Here is a 27,986-nt window from a genome sequence, read left to right as displayed (position 1 = left end):
TAAACCATGTCTGGACATGGTCTTGTGCTGTTTTACCATTTGTTTGACCTGATGGGGACGACCTATGTCTGCTGATCTCGTTGACTAGGCTCCATGCTGCTTGTCTTCATTAGCAACCTCTACCCCTCTAATCCTCTCAGCTAGTTCCTCTTCCTTCAGTTGGTCGTAGGTGGCAAAGAGATTCTTTGCTGTCTTGAACTCCATTTGCCCTCCATTCTAGGCAAATCCTGGCGAGTCTCTGTACTCCATTCAGTGCAGTTGTGTACAGCTTATTTACTAAAATGCAATGTGGCTATTATTTGTATAAATAGACTCTTCAATAATACAACTTTAAAAAGTCCAAAACAAATTGCTATAGATGTTATATTTTGAGTTTGCTTTATTGTATATTTTTGCCTAATTCATATAATTAGACTTAGAAGTGTAATTTGTAGAACATCATCCATCTAAATGATGAAAACTAGCGACTGCATTTACTTTTAATTTTTAGAAATTGGCTTTTTAATGTCAGATAATCATTTATTTTGATGTCAACAAATGCTGTACTTTAGTCTGAATCTGTCTGGAGCATGAACCATTAATCATTTCCCTTCTATGTCCGTTGATCATACTTTGGCCTTCAACTGAGAGCAGCAGATACAAAGATTTTGAGGAACTGTTCATATCCTCATTTTTGTGTAAAGCAAACAAATGACCAAGTATTTAAAATGTAAAGCCACAAAGTATATTGTAATTGGGTACTGCTGTTACATGCTTGTTGTAAATGCAGAACTGCAGTTTCTGATATGCATGCCTTACATACAACTACTTTTAATAATGACTTTTCAACAAGATCTTCACTAATTTCTTCAACTGTTGACATTGCCATGAAGGTCGAGGACAGGTTTTTTCAAGATTTAGATAGAGGAATGGGAGAAAATAAACGCCTCTCATCACTTTTAGCTTGTATGATTGATCACTCCGAACTCCATGATTTTGAAGTTGCTCAGCTGCTTTGGTTTTGTATACTTGTAAGAGGTCCATGAACCAAGAACAGTGGAGGCCAATAGACATGATAATAAGGAATGTTGGCTTCAAGGATGGAGTTGTTCAGTAGTTCCATTTACTATCAGAGAAATGTATACAATATACATTTTGAAATTCCTTTTCTTCATAGACATCCACCAAAACAGAAGAGTGCCCCAAAGAATGAATGACAGCAAAAACATTATAACCCCAAAGCCCCCCCACTCCCCCTGCCACACACAAGCAGCCTCAAAGCAACAACCCTACCCCATACCCACCCACTTATGCAAACAAAAGCATCAGCACTTTCTATTGACCAAGCATGCAATAACTAGGCTTCCAGTAAAGACTATGGTCTGCAGTATAACACAAACTAATTGTTCACCTGACAATCCAACATGCCACAGGCTTGCTCTTTCCCTAATAAAGGGAAAACGAGGTGTCCCTTTTCAGAGCGAGAGGGAAGACATAACAGAATAGTTTGCTGATTCACCGTGTTAAAAGTCAGTTGTGTCGCTTTTTTCCGCCAAGTTCTGTGACTTGAGAATCAGCAGCACTCTCACCCACTGACAAGAGAGTTCGACTTGTCCTGTACAGTCTCCAACAGCCAATCTGTTATTCCTGATATTCTGTTCTCTCCTGCGACACTTCAGTTGGTGGCACCAGCTTAGAATCAACCTGTCCATGGGGCCACGAAACTTTGGAACTTTGAAGATGCATTAGTCTTCTAGGCAGCATCCTGTGGATATCGAAAAGTGTCCAGTCATAAGCCTGAGAGCAGCCCAACCACCACAAAGAATCGAAGTCTGATTGGTAGTCCAGGTCATGGTCTTTAACAGAACCCCACCCACCAGAAAGTGAAAGGGAGAGATATTTAAGGTAGAAATTAAGCTTTTTTCGTCGATGAGCACAAAGGAGTTGCAACTTAGTGCCATCCTGACTGCCTCTGCCTATGAGTTGTTCAGAGCCATTTGCAGTCTGGGTTTGGCAGATGGAAGGCTATACAGTGCTCTAATGGAAGAAAAGTGCTGCTTAGAAGATAAGTTTTTGTATACAGGAATGTAGAGAAAATTGTTGAAGGACTAAGAGCAAAATTATTTGTGCAATACATTATGATACTGATTTTCAGGTGATAATCAGCAGTCCTTTATATTGAGCCTTCCACCTTTCCCTTTGGCAGTTTCTGTATTTTTGAGTTTGAATTGGTGACAAAGGAAATGTATATATTAGCATGTTAATTGGGGTGGAATGGTGATGTTATTGGTCTTATGTTAGTAGTAGAAATGGGAATTGCAATATTTCGTGTGTTGGAGAGTACTGGTCGACTTGATACAAGGCAAGTCATTGATAGAGTTGGGGACTGTTGGAAGCTACAAGCATAGTAGTGCAATTTAACAAGTTAACCAGTATGTCAGTTTTGACAGATGTCAGCTTTGGTTCCCTTGATGTTGTCATGACGTTGGTTTGGAAGCTCTAGTGAAAGTGCTCATTGTTGGATAAGTATTTGTCAACCTAGAGTCTGGAATGTTTAAAGATGAAATAACATGCGCTATTCACAACTTGAACTCATTACTCCAAATAAGTTTTCACTATACCAATTTTTTATATAAAAGTCTTTGCTTCATTGCTTCTAATAGTCACAGCATATTTGCTTTCTCTTCTTTCCTTACTAATGCAGTACAGTAGCAGCTCTTTGGAGCCATTTGACATAAGTCTTGCTTAATGCCGCTGCTGTTGTCCCAATGCACTTTGGGATTTTCTTTGCCCTTCTGAGACATGAAGTTGACAGTACAACAGAAGGGATCTACCTCTACACTAGATGAGATGGCAGGCTTTATAAACTCTCCTGCCTCAGAGCTAAAACCAAAGTGTGCATGGCTGTGATCATTGTGTTGTTTGCAGTCACATCCCGCACTCTACAGCACCTTCGGAGCTTGATGGATCGTTTCTTCCAAACCTGCAAGGAATTTCAGCCTGAAAAAGACAAATGTCTTGGGTCAAGATGTAGAGGCACAACCAGCCATTACCATTGAAAAGTACAAATTGGATGTTGTTCAGCAGTTCAGAAACCACCTATATCCTCGGATGTAGAAGTTGACAAGTGCATCGAGAAGGTTGCAACAACTCTTGCCTGCCACAACACACGAGTCTGGGAGAAATCAAGCTCTCAGTCAAAAAATAAGCAATGTACAATGCTTGGTTCACCAGTACATTGCTGTACAACAATGAGGCCTGGACAACATACGCTAAGCATGAGAGAAGGCTCAACACTTTCCATTTAAGGTGCCTTTGCATCTTGGGCATCTCCTGGAGAGAGAGTACCCAGTGCTGAAGTCCTCTCTTGTGCTGGCCTCCCTATCGTGTACACCCTCCTCAGGCAACGTCTGCTGCATGCAGGATGGCCGTATCCAAAAGGCATATCCTCTATTGTGAGCTGGCTTCAGACAAGGGAATCATTGGCCACCCGTAACTGCACTACAAGGCTGTCTGCAAGTGGGACGCGAAGGTGCTGGACATCAACACTGAGCCCTGGGAGGAACTCCAGATGGAGAAGCACTCTGAAACAATGCCTTGAGTCAGGTGAGGAAAAATTCCTGCTAGACAAATGGGCCCATTGAAAGAAACGCTGCATTTCCAACAGAGCTGAGGCCACTTATGCAACCTTTGCAACAGAGACTGCCACTCTCGCATTAGTGCTGTCAGCTACAAACGGTGCTGCACCAAAAATGTTGATAGCTGGAACACAACATCCATGCTCAACTTTGACCAATGGATGGCCACACCTCCATTTCCTTCAATGCATTCTCACTCATATGTTGATAGCATAGAGGTTAGCACATCACCTTACAGTACTAGTGACCCAGGTTCAATTCCTGGCACTGCCTTTGAGGAGTTTGAACATTCTCCCTGTGACTGCGTGGGTTTCCGCCAGATGTTCCAGTTTCCTCCCACGGTCCAAAGACGTACTGATCGGTAGGTTAATTGGTCATTGTAAATTGTCACATGATTGGGTAGGATTAAATTTGGGGATTACTAGGAGGCATGGCTTGAAGGGCCTATTCTGCACTGCATATCAATGAATAAATAAAATTGGTTTAACTTGGGTTTTTGCAATGAATCACTATATTAGGCTGAACTGCAGGCAGTTTTAAAATACCTCTGCAAGCATCCATTTTTTTCAATTCAGTGAAGCATTGAATAAATATCTTAATGTTATGCCAAAATACTAATTTGCATTGTAGTGGAAAACTATTCTCTTAGCTCCTTTATATTTGACTTATATTGTGGCCTTGGATAAATACTTGGCACCTTTTCTGACCATGTCATATACTTGGGTAAGTGGCATACTTGAAATATTAAGGTGGGCTTGTATACAGGATCAGAGGTAAATGTAATATGCTAAGTATGTTGCTCAATGATACTAATACCTTGATGGTGATTTGATTATTCCATGGTTTTTTTCAGAACTATTTTACTGTGTTTTTTCAAATTGGAGATGTGGGGGAGAAATGGCAGATGGAGTTTGGCCTGGCCAAATGTGAAGTGTTGCACTTAGAAGATCAAATGTAAAGGACAGTACACTGTTAATGGCAAGATTCTTAACAGTGATGTGCAGAGGCATTTTTGCATATAGCTTCCTGAAAATAACTACATTGGTTGATAGGTGGTAAAGAAGGTATGTGACATGCTTGCCATTAATAGTTGAGGAATGGAGTTCAAGAGTTGAAGTTGTCTGGCGGTTTTATAAAACTCTAGTTAGGCCTGTCTTGGAATGTTGCATTCAATTCTAATTGCCCATTTATAGGAAGAATGTGGAGACTTTGGTGAGAGTGCAAGACAGGTTTACCAGGGTGCTGTATGGATTAGAGAGCATGTGCTATAATGAGAGGTTGGACAAATTTGGGATGTTTTCCCTGGAGTGGCGGAGGCTGAGCGGAGATCTGATAGAGGTTAAGATTTTTGAGGCATAGATAGACAGCTGGTATCTCTTTTCCATGGTTGAAATATCTGATAACACAGGCCATGCATGAGAGGGAGGTAATTTCAAAGGAGATGTGTGGGGCAAGTTTTATTCTCTGGAGTGTTGGGTGCCTGGAATGTGCTTCTAGGATTGGTGGTGGAGGCAAATTCATTATAGGCATTCAAGAGGCTTTAAGATAGGTACAAGAATGTGCGTGAAATGAATGGACCTGGATATTGTGTTGGCAGAAGGGATTAGTTTAATTAGGAAATTGATTATTAATTTAATTTGGCACAACATCGTGGGCTAAAGGGTCTGTTCCTGCACGGTGCAGTACTGTTGTTCTGCAAAGGGTTTGAAGCTGCTGCATATCATTGTCAGGTAAGAATCCCTGCCATTATCTATGGTGTGAGGCACAACGTTTACTCGTGTTCATGACTGGCCCTTTTGATAACACTTGATAACTAAGTGAAGGAAGATTCTGGTAGACTGCACCACATTAGTCGTTGCTAAATTTGACAATGCACAAGACATCAATAAATGCATTAATCTTCTATTGTGTGTTCAGAACAATCAGAATTTTAATTTTATTGTAGAATCTTCTTTTTTTCTTTGTAGAGCCAGGATGGCCACTGCTCCATACAACTATTCATACATCTTCAAATATATTATAATTGGTAAGTACAGTTGGTTTTGAATTTTAAATTCATATTTCAGAGAGTGCAGTTTAATGATTTACATGTAGAAATGAGGTATAAATAAAGCAAACAATGAACTTCTTAAAACAAAGTTAGTGTGAGTGATTCAGCTATCAATATATCTGATTCATTTGGCAGTTTTCAAATTTCCTATCCCCTTTTAATTCCTTTCCAAATATTTTCTTGCTGTTTGCTACACGCAGTGTACTACACGTTTTCTTTGACCATGCTAAGCTCAAATCTGAAGTGAAAATCAAACAAGTTTCTGTAACTATAGATGTTAGAAATAATGCCAAAAATGTCGACTCTTGCCTCTTAGTCTTAATCAGAAAGTTGTGCTCTCCAGCACTAATTCAGATTAGGTCAGTGCATTGCCCAGAGAGTACTGCACTTCCATGTATCAGTTGAGCCCTTAAAGCCCTGAGGTGAGCATGTTTCCCTGGAATAATTTGAGAAGCAGGGCATTGTTTCCTTTTTCTTTCTAGCCCCTCTCTTCCTACCCATATTCTGATTCAACAAACATCTAAAACAAGTTTGCATATCAGTTATCTCTTATTTGCTTTCTCTGGGACTTACACTGTACATGAACTGTCTACAAACATAGATTATTGAATCTAACTGAATATAATGCACTTTAATTTACAATTTGGAAAAGTTTTGTCCTGCAGATATAACTTCAGACTTTGGATAGAATCTAGTGTACAAGTCTGATATTTGGTGTTCATTTTTAAATTTTGCGTTCACCTCTTGGAATAGTTGAACTGGTTTTTAAATTGACCAAAGAGTTCAGAATTATTTTGTATGGAAAAAGTCCTTGCAAGAAAGTCTTTGAGCAGCTGTGGGTTTATGATTGAGAAGAATGTAAGTCATACATAGTTCTTGTGTACAGTTCCATTAGGGAATTTTTACTTGAGGGTAACCTGCAATCCTAGTGTTTTATATATTTAAAAAATCGCTACTAATGTAGTCCATATCTGACAAAGCTTTACTCAACATGTCAGCAGAATACAGTTGGCTAACAGAATGATAAGGTGTCTACATAAAATATTGTAGGATATAGAAATTGCAAAATATAATGGTGAAATTTGATATCTAAGTTATAACATCCTCTTCAAGTGCTTTATAGAATGATATTAAATCCAAAGATAATTATCCAAGGTGCTTTTTTTTCAAAGCAGTGCAAACTTTAAGGTTACCAAATGCGAATAAGAAATTCCAAATGGTTGAAGTGGGAGGAAAAAGTTGTGGGTCAATTGCAAAATATGTTTTAGGATGTCAGCTGTCTATACTTGATAACCAACTTTACTGAATTTGGTTATATGGATCACTTTCCTTCAATGTTTTTAACCAGACGAGATGTATTATCCCAGCAATGAATTTCTGAATTGCAATTCTGCTACTTTTGCTTTGCAGGAGATTTAAACAAATGCACATCATGAACCATTACCATTTTTAAAATTTGCATCAAGGTTTTAGTATTGCTTCCATTGTGTGGAGATGGCTTCTAAACATTTGATCCTGTCCTCTGTCAATTCAAATTCACTTTGAGAGTCTTTTGCAGAGGAAGAATATTATAATTTGGTTAGTGTAAATCCACTCTAGTAAGTTTGTTTTAAAAATACCATTATAAGGTCTTTAAGTGTGATCAAATAATAAGAAAACATATCTAATCGGAAATAGAACTGAGAGATTGGCACAGATTCATTTTTTTGAATGGAACCTATTTGTTTCTATGGAAATGGTGCATAACATTTTTTAACTTCAAGTGCATCATGTGAAACATTTGTACTGAAATCAAAGACAGTGACTTGTAGGACAGGAACTTAACCAGAGTCATGGATAGAGGAATATATATTAGCAGATGAATTTGAAATTTGCAAAGAAGATTGGTTTTCAGGAAATATATTTTGGTTTGAAACAAAAGGTTATGAAGAGTGATAGACAATTTTAAAAAATAGCACATTTAGCTATGACCTTAATCCTTGTTATGACTGACCTGAAGGTTTCTTTTTATTATAGGAGACATGGGTGTAGGGAAGTCATGTTTGCTTCATCAGTTTACAGAAAAGAAATGTAAGTAAATATCATTAAAATCAATTTTCAAGCCGTAACTACAAATGTTACTGAACAATACATGTTACTGAAAACAGAGAACTATCGTCCTGTCAGCCTAACGTCAGTAGTGGGGAAGATGCTAGAGTCCATTATTAAAGATGAAATAGTGGCATATCTAGATAGCAGTGATAGGATTGGGCTGAGCCAGCATGGATTTACCAAGGGCAAATCATGCTTGACTAATCTATTGGAGTTTTTCGAGGATGTAACCAGGAAGTTAGACAAGGGAGATCCAGTGGATGTAGTGTACCTCGATTTTCAGAAGGCATTTGATAAGGTCCCACATAGGATATTGGTGGGTAAAATCAGAGCTCATGGCATCGGGGGGAAGATATTGACATGGATAGAAAACTGGTTGGCCTCGGAAAGGCAGGTGGTGACTAGTGGGGTGCCACAGGGCTTGGTATTGGGACCACAGCTGTTTATGATTTACATCAGCGATTTAGATGAAGGCATTGAGAATAACATCAGCAAGTTTGCTGATGATACTAAGCTGGGTGGCAGTGTGACATGTGATGAGGATGTTAGGAGAATTCAGGGTGACTTGGATAGGCTGAGTGAGTGGGCAGATACTTGGCAGATGATGTTTAATGTGAATAAGTGTGAGGTTATCCACTTTGGGAGTAAGAACAGGAAGGCAGATTATTATCTGAACGGTGTAGAGTTAGGTAAGGGAGAAATACAAAGAGATCTAGGAGTCCTTGTTCATCAGTCACTGAAGGTGAATGAGCAAGTGCAGCAGGCAGTGAAGAAGGCTAATGGAATGTTGGCCTTTATTACAAAGGGAATTGAGTACAAGAGCAAGGAAATCCTTTTGCATTTGTACAGGGCCCTGGTGAGACCACACCTGGAGTATTGTGTACAGTTTTGGTCTCCAGGGTTAAGGAAGGACAACCTGGCTGTAGAGGAAGTGCAGCGTAGATTCACAAGGTTAATTCCTGGGATGTCAGGACTGTCTTACGCAGAGAGGTTAGAGAGACTGGGCTTGTACATGCTGGAATTAAGGAGATTGAGAGGGGATCTGATTGCAACATATAAGATTATTAAGGGATTGGACAAGATAGAGGCAGGAAATATGTTCCAGATGCTGGGAGAGTCCAGTGCCAGAGGGCATGGTTTAAGAATAAGAGGTAGGTCATTTAGGACAGAGTTAAGGAAAAACTTCTTCTCCCAGAGAGTTGTGGGGGTGTGGATTGCACTGCCTCGGAAGGCAGTGGAGGCCAATTCGCTGGATGCTTTCAAGAAGGAGCTGGATAGGTATTTTATGGATAGGGGAATCAAGGGATATGGCGACAAGGCAGGAACCGGGTACTGACAGTAGATGATCAGTCACGATCTCAGAATGGCGGTGCAGGCTCGAAGGGCCGAATGGTCTACTTCTGCACCTATTGTCTATTGTCTAATAGGTGCTGGGTTTGAGCTCTGCTTTAGTCCGATGCATTTGTGTTAGTAAAATACAGAAATATGCCTTCAAACTGAAAGGAAATAATTCTCCACTCACACTGTACATGAAGCTATCTGTGGGTTTTCAATACATGTTCTTTAGACTCTTAACATGACGCAGTGCACACAAAGGTGTGCTTGTTTAGATTGTGTAATACAGGTGCTTGTTGTTATGCTACTATTTTAATTGCATGTGTTAATCCTGTGCTTTTCTATTCTCCCCCTCCAAATCACCACGTCTAGCAATTGAAATGATAAATCTCCTTTGAATTGGAAATCTATTGTCTTTTTAAAAAAAAATTAGCTTGTAAAGAACTTTTGGCCAAGTCAGCTTTAAATGGAGAGAGTGAGAACTTTTTTTTCCCAGATATTCACTTGGCTTGGCACTAAGTTCAACTTGCTGAATTCATGTTTGTCTAGAATTGGAGCACACTGTCTTGGTTGTTGGTTAACGCTCATTGCCAGTTAAATGTGATCAAGTCTGATAAAGTAGGGTTGAACACCTCTCCAACACTTTACTGTGCCAACATTCGTTTCTCTTCTAGAGTCACCAAGTATATATAATATATGTTGAATGAAATCCCTTTTGAACAGATGAAGAATTTCTTTAGCCCAAGGGTTGTGAATCTGTGGAATACATTGAAAACAAATGGGTGTGGAATCCAAGTCATTGGGTATATTTAAAGCAAAGATTGATAGGTTCTGGGTTTGTAAGGTTTTCAAAGGTTACAGGAAGGATCAGGAGAATGGGGTTGAGAGGGAAAATAATCAGTCATGATGGAATGGGCCAAATGGACTAATTGTACTCTAATGTATTATGGTCTAGATAAGATAACCAATTATTTTGACACAGGATGTGGCCATTGGGTCCAAGCTGAACACCCTGCAGAACAATTCCCTATAATTCATTCTCTTGCATGCCCATCAGTTCCACTGGTCTTTTTGTCACTTGCTTACATCTAGGAGTAAGTTAGTGGGCAGTTAGCAAACTCACACAACTATGTGGTGACATTCATGGTCAGGGGTGACCTTGATCTCTGAAGCTGTTATACCATTGGACTGACTGCCATGTTTCCTCTTACTGTTTTGATGCCTTAATAGGAATTAGCTTAATTGTTGTTGCAGGTGTTGACATGGCTTTAAATGTGGCCACCAATACAAAAGCTTTTATAATACTGTAACAGCCAGTGCTATAAGATTGAATGACATTCCCAGGATAGTCACTTACTAACAATTTTTCAGTTGATTTCTGCTCCCTTCTACCATTTTAAGTAGGGATTTAACAACTTTCAAATTTTGGAAATTAATCTAATGATGAAATGATTTGCCTCCTGTTTTAAGACCTAATATTGTTTAATCCAGGATATTAAAATCTTCTAATTATAGATGCCTGTAGGGTTCTCTACTCTGCAGTCTCAGCCCACTACGTCTATGTAGCAGAAATTTTATATTCTAGCAATTGCTTCACCATCACTAATCTAATTTACTTCCATTTTTGGCCTCAGCTAACACATTAGAGTATGGTTATGAGAAAAGTTGATTAATGTTGCACCTTCTACTCTTCTTTGATTTTCAGATTTAAGTGGTTGACAATTGATGCTTAAAACAGATCTCTAGTGTTGAGGAGCCGGTCTTCATTAGCAATGAATGCTTAGAAGCAGAAGTTTAGAATTTCTGTAAATCAGTGTAGGTGCAGAAATGAGGGCAAATGCTATGTAAGCCCTTACACAATTTGAATAGAGGAGTTATGGAGATATACTGAAATTATATAAGGCACTAGTAATAACATGCTAGGGGTATTTTGTAGTTTTAGTCTTGTCTGAAAGGATGTGCTTATTGTAGGTGTACAGTGAAGATTCGCAAGACCCATGCTGGAGAGGTGGTTGTGTCAATTGACAGAATCTTGTAGCACAAGAGGTATCAATGAAGCTTGCAAGATTCTTAAAAGGCTTGACAAGATAGATGCAAGGAGGGTGTGGCTGAGGAGTCCTGGACCAGGGAGCGTAGTCTTAGTTAGAACAAGGCATAGGGAAGGCAGAAGAACGGGGTTGAGAGGTAAAATAAATCAGCCATGATTGAATAGTGGAGTAGACTTGATGGGTTGAATGGCCTTAATCAGCTATCACATCTTGTGGTCTTAGAGGCTGCTTGAGACTGAGAAATTAGTTTGCACATGGTGGTGAACCTTTGGAATTTCTTGTCAGTGTTTATCCTTTTTTTAAAAATAAGGATGGATATATCACTGGGCTTTATAGTGATAAATAGAAGAATATCAATGATCAGTTAATTACAGTAGGCTCGAAGGGCTGAATTACCAACAGTTGATATTTTTGTTCAGTTGATTTTAAACTACTGATCCTGTGTATCCTCTTGGCAGCTAAGCAAACTGGTTTTTGGGTAGCATTTGAATAGGGAAACCAAGAATAGCAACTGTGGTTGGTTCTCTCTCTAGAGCAAGTGATGCTACCTGGATGTCTTCCCTGAGCTCTAACTACAGTGGGATTTATTGTATCTAAGGTGATTCGTTTGCACCATAGTTGACATTATTCTTGACACCACATTGAGGTATAAAAGAATTTAGAAACGTATTCCTGTTTAAACAAAATCATTTAAGCTTAGTTCCAAACAGCCAGATGCATCAAATGCTTTTCACTGATCTAAGTTTACTGCTTTCTATTTAATCCACTGCCACAGACTTGATATCTTTATTTCTTTCTCACTAGTTGTTAAATGAACAGCTTAACCAGTTGTTCTATACTTAGTCCCTTGTCTAAAACTCTTTGACTAGCTATGCCGAGTTGCAGATTGTGACATTTTGCTATGGATTTCCCCCACTTCAGAGAGTTTCCAAAATGAGTGTGATGGACTCAACAGTGATCTATTTTGGCATAAATACCTATTAATCTGGTTCCACGTAATAGGTGATATGTCAATGTGTTCCAAGAGCCTGATTTGAAAAGTCTGATTTGAAAATTCAACATTCAGAGGCAGTTACAGTTTGGAGGTGTCTCGTTATCAGAAGTTCCATAGCCACAGTTTGTTGCATATATCAGATGAAGGCTTGGGGAGTTCTTGTTTGAAAATATTGGTGCGCTCCCTTATCAACATAATGCATGTCAGAACTAAATAGGCGGGTCTTCATTGTGCAATGCAGTGCTGGGGTAACCCAGCAAGTCAGGCGGCATTTATGGAGAGGAATAGAGTTGCCATTTCAAGCCAAGGCACTTTGTCAGGGTTGGAAAGGAAAGTGGAAGAACCCAAATTAAGAAGTACAGTCTGGCACATGATGGGTGGACCAGTTGAAGGGGAAGTGGTGGGTGGGATGAAGTGAGAAGCTGGAAGGTGTTGGGCTGCAGAAGAAGAAATCTGATAGGAGAGGACAAGTGGACCATGAAGGAAAGGGAAGGAAGAGGGGTAATGCGCAAGTGAGGAGAAAAACAGTGAAAGGGCAACCAGAATGGAGAATGGAAGGGAGAGGGAGGAGAAATTACTGGAAGTTAGAGAACTTGTTTTTTTTCCCAATCAAGTTGGAAGCTACCCAGACAGATTATAAGTTGTTGCTCTCACAACCTGAGTGTGGCATCGTGGGAGTAAAGGACACCGTGGATTGATGTCAGAATGGGAAGTTGAACTGATGTGGATGGCCACAGGGATATCCTGCCTTTTGTGGTGGAATGAACAAAGGTGCTCTTCTTGCTTAATGATTAATTGAGATGTATAAATATGAAAAAATTGTCATTTTGTGTAAATGCTTAAAATGCGATTGCTCCAAAAATAAGCCACATTGCCTGTAACTTTAAATGTTTCCTTCTATTTAAGTTATGGCTGACTGTCCCCATACAATTGGGGTAGAATTTGGAACCAGAATAATTGAAGTTAGTGGTCAGAAGATCAAACTTCAGATCTGGGACACTGCTGGCCAAGAACGATTTAGGGCTGTTACACGAAGCTATTACAGAGGGGCTGCTGGTGCGCTCATGGTCTATGATATCACCAGGTAATTATGAACTTCAGCTGATGACATTGAGTTTTTTTTAAAGCTTCACCAAAATTTGCATTCTTTATCTAGCTGATGGGCTAGTTTCATATCCAATCTTAATTTTTTTTGACCACTTACACCACAGTTTCTGGCTTATGAGTAGTAATTTTAGAGTCGTAGAACACTACACATTGAAACAGGCCCTTCAGCCCTGCTGAATTATTCATCTGCCTTGTCCCATTGACTTGTACCCAGACTATAGCCCTCCAAAGCCCTCCCATCAATGTACCTATCCAAATTTCTCTTCTGCTGGCAGCTTGTTCCACACCCATGCCACTCTCTAAATGAAGAAGTTCCCCCTCATGGCCTCCTTAACCATTTCGTCTTTCACTTTTAATCCATGATCTAATCCCAATCTGAGTGGAAAAACTTGCTTGCTTTTACTCTCTGTACACCTCAATTTTAGACAATAGAAAATAGACAGTAGGTGCAGAAGTAGACCATTCGGCCCTTTGAGCCTGCACCGCCATTCTGAGATCATGGCTGATCATCTACTATCAATACTCGGTTCCTGCCTTGTCTCCATATCCCTTGATTCCCCTATCCATAAGATACCTATCTAGCTCCTTCTTGAAAGCATCCAGAGAATTGGCCTCCACTGCCTTCTGAGGCAGTGCATTCCAGACCCCCCACAACTTTCTGGGAGAAGAAGTTTTTCTTTAACTCTGTCCTAAATGACCTACCCCTTATTCTTAAACCATGCCCTCTGGTACTGGACTCTCCCAGCATCTGGAACATATTTCCTGCCTCTATCTTGTCCAATCCCTTAATAATCTTACATGTTGCAATCAGATCCCCTCTCAATCTCAATTTTGTTTCCCTCTATCAGATCTCTCCTCATTCTTCTATGCACTGATGAATGAAATTGTAACCTGTTCAACTTTTCCCTATAACTCAGGACTTCAAGTTCTGGTAACATTCTTGTACATTTTCTCTGCAAATTTTCAATCTTTTTGACATTCCTTTAGGTGGGTGACCAAAACTGCACACAATTCTCCAAATTCGGCCTCACTAGTATCTTATATAATTTCAAAGTAACATCTGAACTCTTGTACTTAGATTTACAAACACCAGTGTCCCAAAAGCTTTCTTTACAATCCTATCTACCCGTGATGATACTTTTAATAAATTTTAGATCTGTACTCCCAGGTTCCTCTGTTCTACCCCACAACTCAATGTCCTACTATTTACTGTCAAGTACAAATGCAAAGAACACTTCACAAATAAAAAACACAAAATGCTGGCAGAACTCAGCAGGCCAGACAGCATCTATGGGAGGAGGTAGTGACGACGCTTCGGCCCGAAACCTCACTACCTCCTTCCATAGATGCTGTCTGGCCTGCTGAGTTCTGCCAGCATTTTGTTTTTTAAAAATTTATTTCCAGCATCTGCAGATTCACTCGTGTTACCTGAGAACACTTCACAAACCCCAGTTTGTCTGCCCAAAGTTGCAACACTTCACACTTGTTTGCATTAAATTCCATTGCCATTTTCAGCTCATTTTTCCAGATCTCGCTGCATGCCTTGATAGTCTTCTTCGCTGTCCACTATACTCCCAAACTTGATATCATTTGCTGGTTTGGTTTCCCACATTATCCAGATGACAAACAATAACTAACCCAACACCGATCCTTTCAGCACACCACTCGTCACAGGTCTACAATCAAAGGCAGCCATCTACTACCACTCTCTGGCTTCTCCAGCAAAGCCATTGTCAAATCTGGTCTCTTAGAATACCTTCCAATAATTTACCGCTACTGATTTCAGATTCATCGGCCTATAAATTCCTGGCTTATTCTTAGAGCCTTTCTTAAACAACAGGACAACATTAGCCATCCTCCAGCTCTTCACTTTTAGTGGCTAAGGACATTTTAAGTATCACAGCTAGAGCCCTTGAAATTTCCACACTGGCCTACCACAGGGTCTGAGGGAACACTTTGTCACACCCTGGGGATTTAGCCATCGAATTTGCCTCAGACAGCAAACATCACCTGCTTTATAATATGTATACAGTTAATAACTTCGCTGCTCCCTTGCTTTACTGTGTCCATCTCCTGAGTAAATACAGATGCAAACAGTCCATTTAGATGACCACTCTGATCTTCCAGATAGCAGTTTTGTCCCTTGCTATCCTTTTGCTCTTAATATGTAGAAGCCTTTGCAATTCTCCTTTGCCTTTCTGCTACAGCACCCTCATGTTGTCTTTTTGCCCTTCCGATTTCCTTGAGTGTTCTTTTGCGTTTGTACTCGGGGGAGGGGGGGGGCATTTGCTCATTCTGTCTCTACCTGTTATGCATCTCCTCCTTAATCAGGGCCTCAATATCTCTCGTAAACCAAGGTTTCCAGAACCTGTTAGCCTTGCCTTTTTATTCTGACAGAAACATGGAAACTCTGTACTCTCAAACTTTCTACTTACCAAGTGCATCTTTGTCAGAAAGCCTGTCCCAATCCACATTAGCCAGATCCTTTCTGATACCATCAAAATTGGCCTTTCTCCAATTTAGAATCTCAACCTAAGGACCAGACCTATCCTTCTCCAGAATTATTTTTGAAGCTAATAGCATTATGGTCACTAGATGCAACGTGTTCCTCTAACTCAGTGGTTCCCAACCTTTTCTATGCCCCACACCCCTAGGAAATGTTTGATTAATGTTTGCACCCCCTACAAAAGTAATATCACATTTGGAGATGAAGTCGTCTAATTTCTAATTTTTGAACCACGTACAATACTGCGGGTGAACAAATTGAACTTAAAAAAACAAGCTTTTAACTCAGTGCATAAAATGCAAATATAAATTGAGCAATTTGATTCTAATTTATTCAGAAATAATTGTAAACAGTAAAATCAATCCCAGTTGTGAACACAATGACGACTTTGCTCCTGCTTCTCATTCATGATTTTGTCAAGATGTAGAACTTTCTTGCTGACTGCGATCCGCAGGTCTGCCTGTTGATTCAGGCGATTCCTAGATTTTGTCTTGATTGACAAAAGAGAACTGAATCCAGATTCACATAAGTATGTTGTTGCAAATGGAATGAGGACACGGAGTGCTTTTCCACCAAGTCTTGGGAACATATCCAGTGCTGCACACCAAAACTCCTCCAAAGTCTTGCTTTCAAATTGCATTTCAAGAGCTCGATTTGTCCGCAAATCAATAAGATCTTCCTTCAGCTCTTCCTCATCTGACATTTTCTCCAAATTGTAGGAATATGGATTCATAATCCATTCTTCTGAAATCTTCAGGTCTCCAGCAGCAAAATATTCATTGAACGATTCTGACAGCATTTCCAAATGAGCCACAATACGAATGAATGACTTCAGCTGCTTTTTATCAAAATGCGGCTTGTTAAAATTTTATAATTAAATAATTTACCTACTGTCTGCGGGTTTAGTTTTAACACGAAGTTGTTACTCGATGGTTGATTCGGGATGTATAAAGATTTTGGCGTTTTGAGATGATTCTTAACTCTGAGATGTAACCTAGCTAATATTGATGAGAATCCTCAACGCTGACTCGGGCGGCGGGAGACTGGAATGAGCTTGGGACAAACGTTACTACCACTTCTCAAGGCACACTGGCAGCTGGCTGAGTGATGACTCGTCACTCAAGGACACAAGCCACTCATTGTTGCACCCCCTGAAATTCCATCTTACACCCCCTGGGGGTGCGGGCACCCCGGGTTGGGAACCCCTGCCCTAACTTCTGTCACTTGCCCTGTCTCATTCCCTAATAGGAGATCTAGTATTGCACTCTCTTCAGTTTGGACCTGTGAATTGATTAGGGAAACTTTAACACATTTGACAAATTCTGTCCCATCCAGTTCTTTTACAGTATGGGCATCCCAGGCAATATGTAGAAAGTTATTACTTATTATCACAACTTTATTTTTACAAATTTCTTTTTCTAAATCCTGCTGACTGTTGGCTGGTCTGTAATATAATCCCAATAACATGGTCATCCTTTCTTACTTCATTCCAACCATATGGTTTCAGTAGATGAGCTCTCTAGCCGATCATGTTGAACAGTGCTTCTCTTTAATCCCTCCTGCTGTATTACATCTAAAACAATGGAACCCTGGAACATTGAGCTGTTGCCCCTCCTGCAACCAAGTCTCGCTAATGTTATCATACCACATGCTGATCCATTACTTAAACTCAATCCACCTTTCCTGCATTAATCCTTGCATTGAAATATATGCAACTCTGAACATCAGTCCCACCGTGCTCAACCTTCTGATTTCTGTGTTAGTAGTCTTAATAACATCTTTCCCCACAACCAGTCCACTATCTGTTCTGACACTCTGGTCCCCATCCCCACTCTAGTTTAACACCCCCCCCAATCCCTGTGTAGCACTGGTAAACATTTCCGCAGGGATATTAGACTGCTCCAGTTCAGTTGCAAACTCTTGTCTGTACAGGTCCCACCTTTCCTGGAAGGGAGCCCAGTAATCCAGTAATCCCTCTTGCATCATCTTGAATCAATTCTAATGTTGCCTCGCGCTGCCTGAACTAACTAAGTAGCAAATGTATTTTAAGATGCTATTTTATAAACTGAGCACTGTGGCAATATGATTGTAAATAAGTACAGAATAACTAGCTTTCTAATGTAGGCAATATTTTATTTAGAGGTACAACACGGTAACAGGCCATTTCAGGCCAATGAACTCGCACCACCCAGTTACACGCATGTGAACAATGAACCTGCACTAATCTGTACGTCTTTGGGATATGGGAGGAAATCTCTGTGGTCACGGGAAGATGTACAAACTGTTTACAGATGGCCGTGGAATTGAACCTGGGTTGCTGGTGCTGTAAAGCGTTATGCTAACTGCTATGTTAGGATAACTAACTTGGTTTAAGAGGACCTTTTATATTTCCAAATGTACTGCGTGCAAGGCAAATTATGATGGTAACGTTCACTGTCTCAAGTCCACAGGTTTCATGTGTGTCACTGTTAGTCATAGACCTTATAATGATTTCAATTTGAATTATATTTATGGCTGCATAATACTTTGAATAATAAATTTCAATATATTTGTGTGAATTGTGTTTTCTCTAGGCGAAGTACTTACAACCACCTTAGTAGCTGGCTTACAGATGCAAGAAACTTGACTAATCCAAATACTGTAAGTGAATGGTTTGTAGAAGCAATGACTAATAGTTTTGAATGACTTCAATGCAGCTCTGCAAGTTTTCCAGGGTAATTATTTGGAAACTTGCTTCATTTAAGTGTTGCTTCTGACTCAAGGATGATTAGCTCATTTAGCAGGAACATGATCTAGAACTTGGGAGGGGGAGAGGGTGGGAAGAGTTTTTGCCCATGTCTGCTGGTGTGGAAAGGTGCATGTCAAAAGGAATGACTTCATCCAGTTTAAAACTGTTTGCTGAATTGATTTGTTTCTCTAAGAGACAAGGATCTGCACCAGATCATGAGACTATTAGTGTGCTGCTGATGCAGCTAGGCGGCAATTTCATTGATATCTTCGTGACTAACTCAAATGAATCTCATTGAAACAAATCTTGAATTTGCCCTGCAATGAAACAGTGATGCAAAAGTCATTTTATATTTAACTACATATTTTCAGTATTATGCTTTAATTAAAATAAATTTAATTGACAATCTTAAGTCCAACACTGACTAAAAATGGAACATTGGGGGTTGTCTCCTGCAGTCTGAATTAAAAGAAACCAAAAGCGGATCAAGAGTACTTTGCAGTCTGAAAGATGAACCCAGCATATTCCTTATGGTCACAGTATTGCTCCAAATCTCTTGCCAGTGGCAATAAGAGGCAGAAGCAAAGTTCTAATGCACAGAATAATCAGAGGCGTTTTGAAATAGTGAATGCATCTTAAAATATTTCCAGAACTGTGGGGAAAATTTGTCAGTAATTAAAAGTTTAAAAAAATGCCAATCTAGAATAGGTCAGCAATACAGTCAAGTCAGTGAAACTTGAAGATATGCCAGCTATGATTGGTGTAAAGCTGAGGGGCCAAATAAGAAACAAGGTATGTAGTGCCCGAGTCCAGTGGCAGGATGAGGGGTCAGATGTGTCTCTGTCTGACCATGAGCACTTCCTTACCTTTGGACTCAACTGGACAGGTGCAGAAGGCATGCAAGTGTGGTTTCAAAATTGCTTCAGCTGAGAAACCGGCTGAGCTCATTGAATCCTAATGTCATGCTTCAGGCAGTCAGACATAACTGCCTTTCATCTGTGTAAGGCATCCATATTGGTTGGGTTGCTGAATTGTCTATTTTTAAATGGGATTTAAAGCAAATAGGGTTGATCAGTATTGATAATCTATAAAAATGTGAAGACTTGACATGGTTATAAAAATTGTCCCTTACTATTGTGAATCTAAATAGTTGGTAAATCCGTATAAATTTGGGCTGCTTACTTTTTGTTCCTGTCACTTGAAACAGATTGTCACTCTATACTTGTCTGATTTCTTTTTTATATAATTTAGCTGCAGCATAACTTTTTAATAAACTGAATCTGTTCCAAGTTCCTTGAATGAAGCATAATTGTTGTCAAACAAACCTTTGGTTTGCGGTAAGGGCAGATTTGTTTTGTTTTATGCATGAAATTTAACTTCCCTGTATGCTGATAATCTGATAGGATAAGTTCTGCAGTATTTAAAACAACCGGAAGACAATGGAAGTGTTCAGCAGGTCAAACTGCATCTGTGGGAAGAGAAATAGTGTCAATGCTGACTCCATTTCTCTTTCCATGGATGTGGCCTAACTTGAGTATTTTCAGTGTTTGCTGTTCAAGAGTAGATTTACTGCACCTGCAGTTTTGACTCTTTTTTTCCTCTAGTATTTACTTTAATTTCTGTTTGCACAGGTGATTATTCTTATAGGAAATAAGGCAGATCTTGAAGCTCAACGAGATGTAACGTATGAAGAAGCCAAGCAATTTGCTGAAGAAAATGGTATGTTTGCTGCTGCACGTGCAGAGCTATCCTCAATTTAGAAACAAGTTTTCTGGGCAAGGAAGATTATCCTAAATTGTTATATAATTCCTTAATCACATCCAAAAGAGATCTGGAAAAGTTAATACTTTGTCTTTAGATGTAATCTTTTTGAGGTGTTTATCATAAAATCATTTTCATTGATGTTAGTCAGTTTTGTATGTTTAACTGTTCCCGTTGTATCAGAGGACAACACCTAAACATAATGTTGGTCATGCAGTGGATAGGAATCTGAATGATACAAATTTGTGATTCTATTTTAGCTCTGAAATCCCCATGTTTCTTAAACCCACTCCCTGCCCAAATGAAGATTTTAAAAACTGCTGAAATCTTGGAAGTTGTGGCAAGAATGAAAGTTGTAAGAATTGATTTCAGGGGTTTCTAACTGTGGCACTCATGTTAGAACAAGTTTATCCATTGGCACTGTAAAATAAATGTCCAAGAAGTGATTTTTAGAAGTTGGCTGCAGAAATTGTACCATCTGCTGAGATCATTGCACACCAAGAGATTCCATTGTAAGCAGTAAAAGTTTGGATGAATGCCATTCTCCAGCACAGCACCACTTCTCCAAGATCTGGTAATTAAGCTCAGGTCATGCAGTATGGTTGATGATCAGTAAATGCTTAGGATGAGCACCGTATTAAAACGTTCCATTTTATCAAGCCAGAGAATGTTTAATGAGGCTTTAACTCTGAGAGACTAGCACTTTGTATTTGGCAGCGCCCTTATTGGAGTGATTTCAAAACTGATTTTAAATCTTTAAATATTTATCTATTTTTGGTTTATTTTTGGAAACAAAAATGCATTGGTTCCCACTAAGCCTTTCCTTGCTTTTATCAGCCCTTTCTCAGCAAGGTTTCTTTTTACTGGCTTTTGAAGAACCCTTATTGATTCCAAACCAGAGCAAGTTAGACTCTTTACCCACATGTTTGTGTAATTTTAAAATTTAGTAGAATCTTCTCTTTGGCCTTGCTTTGACAACAGTTCTAGTATCTAAAGTTTCTCCATTACAATAGGTACAGCAAAGGTTGACCAAGATTAGGCTGGTATCTCTTAGAAGAAGCCTGTTGCAAAATAAGATGCCCAGGACTGGATTGAATACTTGACCAGCATTTCTTACAATTATTATTTATTCTTAAACATTGGCCATGAAATTAAAAAAATATCAATGACCTTTTGGCTTTGACTACTTGACACTTAATCACATCTGTTGTTTCTCTTCTGGTTGTGTCTTCTGTATAAATTTTAGTGTTAAACTATTGCTGAAATTTGAATTTAACTTGGATTTGTGTAGTTTATACAGTTAAGCCTATTGCAGTTTAGTTTGTGCTTTCAATCTTTTTGCCATACTAAATTGATCCATTTGCAGTTCTGTACTGGTGGGTGAGGAGAACAGCAGCACTACAATTTGCTAGTTTACATTTTGTAAATGAGGTTATAAGGTAGCATGTTATTGTTGCTTCCTGTTTTGCCAGAAATAGTAGACCAAATTAAAATCCAGTCCATAACCCCACTGCTTTGTATTCCAGCTCACCTGTTGATTGGATTTGATTTTTGTACTAATGAGTTTAGATTTTATGTTGCCTAAGTGTGAAGTTACTTATATGTCATGGGCGTTTTAAAATATAGCTTTAAGTTTACTTATGATCACAGATATGTCTTGTGAAATATTTTGTGGTTAAAGCTGTTTAATTTGGGCTTTTAAACAGACTTGACAATTATTTCTGCCACTAAGTTTTTTATTTTGTTACAGGTCTGTTATTCCTTGAAGCAAGTGCAAAAACGTAAGTGCGCTGCTTGATACAAGTCACTAGAAAAGTCTTGGAATAGTATAGTGGCTGTCTTTTCATCAATAAAATCCTTTCTCAATTTATATGGAATAGGTGATTTGCTCTTTAGAACGTTTCCACTTTGGACTGAATTTTATTCCTGGCAGCAGGTGCAGTTTTTGTGTTTGTTTTTGTAAAACCAGAAAGCAGCCCCTGCCCCCAAAATTCCCAACACATGACTCTATGCTGGATGATGCTTTGAGAACTAAATGTAAGAAGCAAGTATATAGATTTATTTTGCCTTGGGGAAATGGTTTTTAGCCTGGCCTCCTTGCGACAGTAAATAAGAGACTCTTCCTTTGTTCCTAGAGGTGAGAATGTTGAGGATGCATTCCTGGAGGCAGCCAAGAAAATCTACCAGAATATTCAGGATGGCAGTCTGGATCTCAACGCAGCAGAGTCTGGAGTACAGCATAAACCGTCTGCTCCACAGGGTGGTCGACTAATCAGTGAGCCCCAGCCCCAGAGAGAAGGCTGTGGCTGCTAGTAATCTTCAGCTAGCGAACCTCTTGACCTTCCACATCCTACTCTTCTGTCTTTTGTCAAAGCAGTATTTCTCACTGCTTCCTTGTCTGCTGATAATCTGACAGGATAAATTTTGCTGCTGTGACAAGTTTAACACAATGATAAAAAGGCCTCTCGCTAAACCACCTTAGATGTTTATCAGGTTACAAGGAAAATGAGTAGAGTAATAAATCCTCTCATGCATGGAATTTAGAATTGAAATATTTTCTTACTTGTTCTTGTGGTAGTTCATCATCCCTCAATCTGTGATCCAATTTCAACGCTTGTCAGCCAAATAAATATGCTGACGTTGTATAGTTCCATCTTGCCACCATGGGGTGGGGGGAGGGGTTATAGACGTAACCTCACTATCCATTCAAAAAGATTCTTGTACAGTAAATACCTTCTTACCCATACAACTGTTGTCTGTGCGGTTCAAAGTTACTGAGGTTCTTTGACTGTGAACTGACATCCAGCTCAAACTACAGGGTGTCTGTAACATGTAGAGTATGCTTGTTGCTGTTCATAAGTTCCCCACCCAGTTACAAGTCTTCATGGGGTTCTAATTCCAGCTCTTGTCTTAACCTTGCACGGGGAAATGGCTATTACTCATCTTTCCCTCTTTAAAATGCAAAAGAAGGCTTTGGTGTGCTTTTTGTCATTTTATTCTTTATTAACACGTAAATATGTATAAAATTTGAAGGAACTGAACTAACATTTAAATACATCTGTATGTATATGATTTTAATGAAGAAACAAATTGATCACTGGCACTGAGTACCAGTTTGTACAGTACAATCTAAGTGACCCTTTAGCACTAGAATGGATATAATCACATTTTAAAGGAAAAATATGAGCAGTACTTTTAACACTAGTTGGTTGGGTTTCATATTCTCTTGTCATCTGGTTCCATCATTGCACTTGTGGAAAACCTGTACCATTTAATAATACTGTCCTTGTGCAGTCAACCATGTAATGTTCTCTGTAGATGTTCCTGCATTTCTGGCTGTATTTACTGCAGTACTTCATTCAAGAAAATAACTGGGTGAATGTGTGCTTTTTACTCAATACATTTAGGTGCAATTGCCCTCAATGAATTAAGTAGCCAAATTTCATTCCAAAAGTAGACTTAAAGGAGATTTGTTTTATATTTTACACATTCACTGTATTAAATACTTAGGGGTAGGGTGATTTCGATTTTTATTTCAAGGGGTGAAAGCTTGAATTTCAATGGTGATTCAGCACGTTGCCTTGGGCGGCATAAATGTGGTTAAATGCTAATTAATAATATGCATCTTTAGTTGTGTATGAAATGGGGCTGCACTGCTTGGTTTACTTTTGATAGAAATGATGCTTAATGTTCAAAATACGTACCCTTAATAAAGACACTGACCAGGTGGAAAACCTTCACTCCTGTAGAAAAATGGGATCCTGTACAGAAATGCTTTGGGAAGGCCAAACTGGAATCTGCAATATATTGGAAAATTTGTCAATTTGTGCAATGTCCCTTGTTTGTAGAGTCTTGCTATTAATTTTAAGAATGTGAGCCTTTATGTTGAATATATGGGAGTGTTGTCAAAGGCAGTGTGGTTAGAAGTCTATTGTCTTCGTTATGATGTTAAGCCTTTGCTTTAGTGAGGTGTTGCCCAGGGACCATGGCCTTGTGTGTACAACATGCAGGGATTTAGCAAGGTATTTCATTCTAAATTTGCTAAAGTTTGCTTTAGTCATTAGGTGGTGTGAGATCTGGACTACTCCTGAACAGCTTACAGTAGATCTTGTTTATATGTGACAGAAAAAGACTTTGAACTGCTGTAACTTTCATTTGATGAAACAAATGCTATTAATCTGAATATTTGTAAATAAAGTACCTGTATCTAGTTAATCTGTCCTTGTACTTATTACTTCAAATTTAACTATGGCTGGCTCTTCGAACTGTAAGCTTGGTCAATTGATATTCCTCATTATGGCAGTTAGGGAATGACATGTGTTCTCTGCTTGGTTGTGCAATGTAGCTTAAACTAGGATGAGAAAGGAAATGGCTGCTCTGAATTAACATTACAGAGGGTTTTGAAGAATTTTCTAAGTACTATGATACATTTCAATGTGTACTTTGGGATGATGGATATTTAACAAAAGAAATACAACAACAATGTTTTGGAGAAACAGTTGATCCTTAAGTTTCTGAAACTGATTTTTCTTCATTCTCCTAACAGTTGAATTTCAGTTCTGTTTCTCTTGGCAGAAGGCCTTTCACCTCTCAACTGATTATCTTTTTTTTAAACAAGAATACTAGCCTGTGGGTTTTTGCTGTTGACCTTCAACCTTATATCCAAGGATCTGTACCCTAGCAGGAGTACATATTTTGCAGTTTAAAACAGTAATATCATGAGGTCCACTTTGTATCCATAAGTCAAATCAAAATCTTGCTGCACAACTCCTCCAGTGTGTGAAGCAGGGTGCTTTTCCTATGGGTATTTTTTGCCTTCTCATTTGTACAATCCTGACTTTTTTTTCAACAGCTGTTTCTATGTTCTACCACCCTTTCACTTGAAGTTAGTGAATTCTATTCCACAATTATCAGTTTATCTTTTCCACCAATGTTGATATTAGCCAGAACTGTGTGGTTCCATTTTTTTGCACCTCCCAATCCAACATCTGCAGTTCTCCTGGCAATCCATGGCCTTGGTTTAGTTTACAGTCGGCCCTCCTTATCCACAGATTCAACCAACCGTGGATCGGGAAAACCTGGAAGTTCTTTCTACAGCACTTGCTGTTTGAGCATGCATAGACATTTTTTTCTTGTCATTATTCCCTAAACAATACAGTATAACAACTATTTACATTGTATTAGGTATTATAAGCAATCTAGAGATGATTTAAAGTATACGGGAGAATGTGCATAGGTTATCGCGGATTGGGAATCGAACAAAAATCTGGAAGTTCTCCAAGTCAGAACAGATACATCCGGTATTATTTAGTGTAAGTCAAACGTTTGTCTTAGTATATAGTATATATTTTCCCTTTCTATGCATATAAAACACGTATATATTTCAATAATTAAACCACTGCATTGCTTAGTAATAATTGTAGCTTTCATCGGGGCAGGGCCTTCACATGCTCCATTATTCTCACGTTATCCTTTAAAATTGTTCCGATCATTGACGGACTGTAGCCTAACGCTTTTCCAATGACCGATGGTGTTTCACCTCTTTCCGATGGCTTTATTATTTCCACTTTTATTTTCAATTGTGATTATTTTCTGTCATGGAACAGAAAAACTGCCAGCGGTGGGTCCAGAGCTCCGCCGGGTCCTAAAGTCCACTGACTTGAGCATCCGTGTTTTTTGGTATCCCTGGGGGGTCCCGGAACCAATCCCCCGTGGATAAGGAGAGCCGACTGTAAACTGTACCGTGGGATACTAGCTGAAGTGTTTAAGCTAAGGTAACTGGCTTTACTGCTCCATGTCTACTTTTAGATTGTTACTTGAATTCCATCATATCAATGGATTTCCAACCTTAAAACTAACTGTTTGGGTATTCTGTTCAATACCAACTTTTAAAACTTTTATTGTCCATGACTCATGAAATAAAAATGTGAAAAGAGCAATGCCTCAAATTTCTTCCTGTTTTTGACTTGACAGTATTGCTGATTGAGCTATTAACATTGCTAAGTCAACTTTTCTCTATGCGTAATCTATCACATGAACATCCAGCCACTCAGTGATCTATGCCCTGGTTTGTACCTGAAGGGTTGAACAGTCTCTAGCTAATCTGATTTTTTTTTCCCTCTCACTGTTCATAGTATATTTTTTGGAAAGGTCTGGAATTGTTCTGGGCCTACACTACACCTCCAGCATTGAATTTTAACTTCCTCAATACAAAAGGACTTTAAACCAGCAACATTTTTGATGATCTTATGTCATGCATTTCTGTGGTGCTGTGCAAGTTTGCAACTTTGAAGGCACTGTACTAATAAGAGTGCTGCACCACTTGTACAGTGTCCTCACTAAAACTGGAAAGTTAGCATGGTAAGACACTGAATGCAAGATGTTTAACATCGTCCCATTTCCCTTCCGTGCAAAATATTCAGTAGTTTAAAGATAGTTAAATGATCTAAAATTTGAACTGTTAATTTGAGCACTCTGCTTTAGGAAAATCTTAACCAGCGGAGCTGTGCTTACATTTATTGAAGTAATGTATCTGCTGAGATTTATTTGGTACATGTACAGTGAAATGTGTAGAATGGATGAGGATGGTGCTGGGCAGCTCATCGACACAGCGTGCCCGCAACTCCAACCGTAGCTGCAGGCCTTTGGAATATGGGAGGAAACTGGGGCACCTAGAGGAAGCCCGTGCAGTCACAGAAAAAGAACGTACAGATTCTTTACAGACAGCACCTGGGAGTTGAACCAGATCGGTGTCTGCTGCTGTAAAGCAATGTACTGTACTAATCAGTGTGCAGCTGTGGTACTCGTGGGAATGCTCCTAAACACGATCTTTGTTCAGCCTGCTTTTGTTTAGTCCTGATGTTGAGAATGTAACTGTATATTTATATCTTTATTGATTACAGCTCATCATCCAATATCATCATCCCTTCTAAACTAATCAATATTTCCAAGATAACAGCCTCATAACCTTAGTGCAATTGGATAACGGAGTTCCTCACTTGCAAATGCCAATCAGTTTGGATTGGCTACAACTTTGCCATGATTTCTACCAGCATACATAGGTGCACCACAAGGCTGGGTGCTTATCTCTTGCTTTACAGTTATGACTGTGGCTAAGCACAGCTCCAATGCAATATTCAAATTTGGATGGGCTACAGGGCCAATTGACATGCTGTATTTCTGAAGATGAAAGCAAGAGAAGGCCCATCAGTCTCTTCCCTTTCTGTCATTTATGACTCATGATTCTATTTAATAAGATCACTGTTAATCTTTTACCCCTGCCGCTTTTCTGGACTAATCCCAATAACCTTATTTAATTGTAATATCTAAAAATCTATTAATGTCTTTAATACACAGCAAATTTTAAGAATTCACTGCCTCTAGGAGAAATAAAATATCTAGCCATTTCCATTGAGTGGTGAGCCTTATTTTGGAACTGGGACCCCCACACAATTCTAGGCATTCTGGTCAGAAGTATCTACTCTCAACTTTGCCAAGCTCTAAGAATGTTCTCTTCATGATAACTCTTAACTTATAAGTGTGCTTGTATCTGGGGTGGGAGAAGAGGGAAGAGGAGGTCTAGTCTATTTTTCCTTGTACAAGAAATATTCCATCACAGCAATCAATCTTGTGAACCTTCATGTTAGATACATTTTTCCATAGGTAGGTGGAGGCACCAGGACTCTATGATTGGAACAAGATGTCTCAGTTCTATGAAAATCTTTTGCCAAAAGTCAATCGTCCATTTGC

General features: G+C 39.2%; 1 protein-coding gene across 2 annotated transcripts in view; it reads left to right on the top strand.

Moving 5' to 3' along the window:
- The window catches only part of rab14 (RAB14, member RAS oncogene family), a 33,164-nt gene extending 8,712 nt beyond the window's left edge, over positions 1-24,452 (top strand). For both annotated transcript variants that reach the window (XM_073052678.1, XM_073052676.1), the window contains 7 exons: positions 5,585-5,643; positions 7,684-7,737; positions 13,042-13,219; positions 18,322-18,388; positions 20,108-20,195; positions 21,988-22,018; positions 22,373-24,452. In XM_073052678.1, the coding sequence (XP_072908779.1) occupies positions 5,592-5,643; positions 7,684-7,737; positions 13,042-13,219; positions 18,322-18,388; positions 20,108-20,195; positions 21,988-22,018; positions 22,373-22,550 (648 nt within the window). In that variant the 5' untranslated portion in view covers positions 5,585-5,591 and the 3' untranslated portion in view covers positions 22,551-24,452. The remainder of the gene's footprint in view (positions 1-5,584; positions 5,644-7,683; positions 7,738-13,041; positions 13,220-18,321; positions 18,389-20,107; positions 20,196-21,987; positions 22,019-22,372) is intronic.
- The last annotated feature ends 3,534 nt before the right edge of the window (positions 24,453-27,986 follow it).

This window comes from Hemitrygon akajei, chromosome 7 (genome assembly GCF_048418815.1).
Source record: "Hemitrygon akajei chromosome 7, sHemAka1.3, whole genome shotgun sequence".
NCBI classification, from domain to species: domain Eukaryota; kingdom Metazoa; phylum Chordata; class Chondrichthyes; order Myliobatiformes; family Dasyatidae; genus Hemitrygon; species Hemitrygon akajei.
The sequence above is the reverse complement of the archived record's forward strand: the minus strand, read 5'-3'. Positions and strand labels throughout refer to the sequence as shown.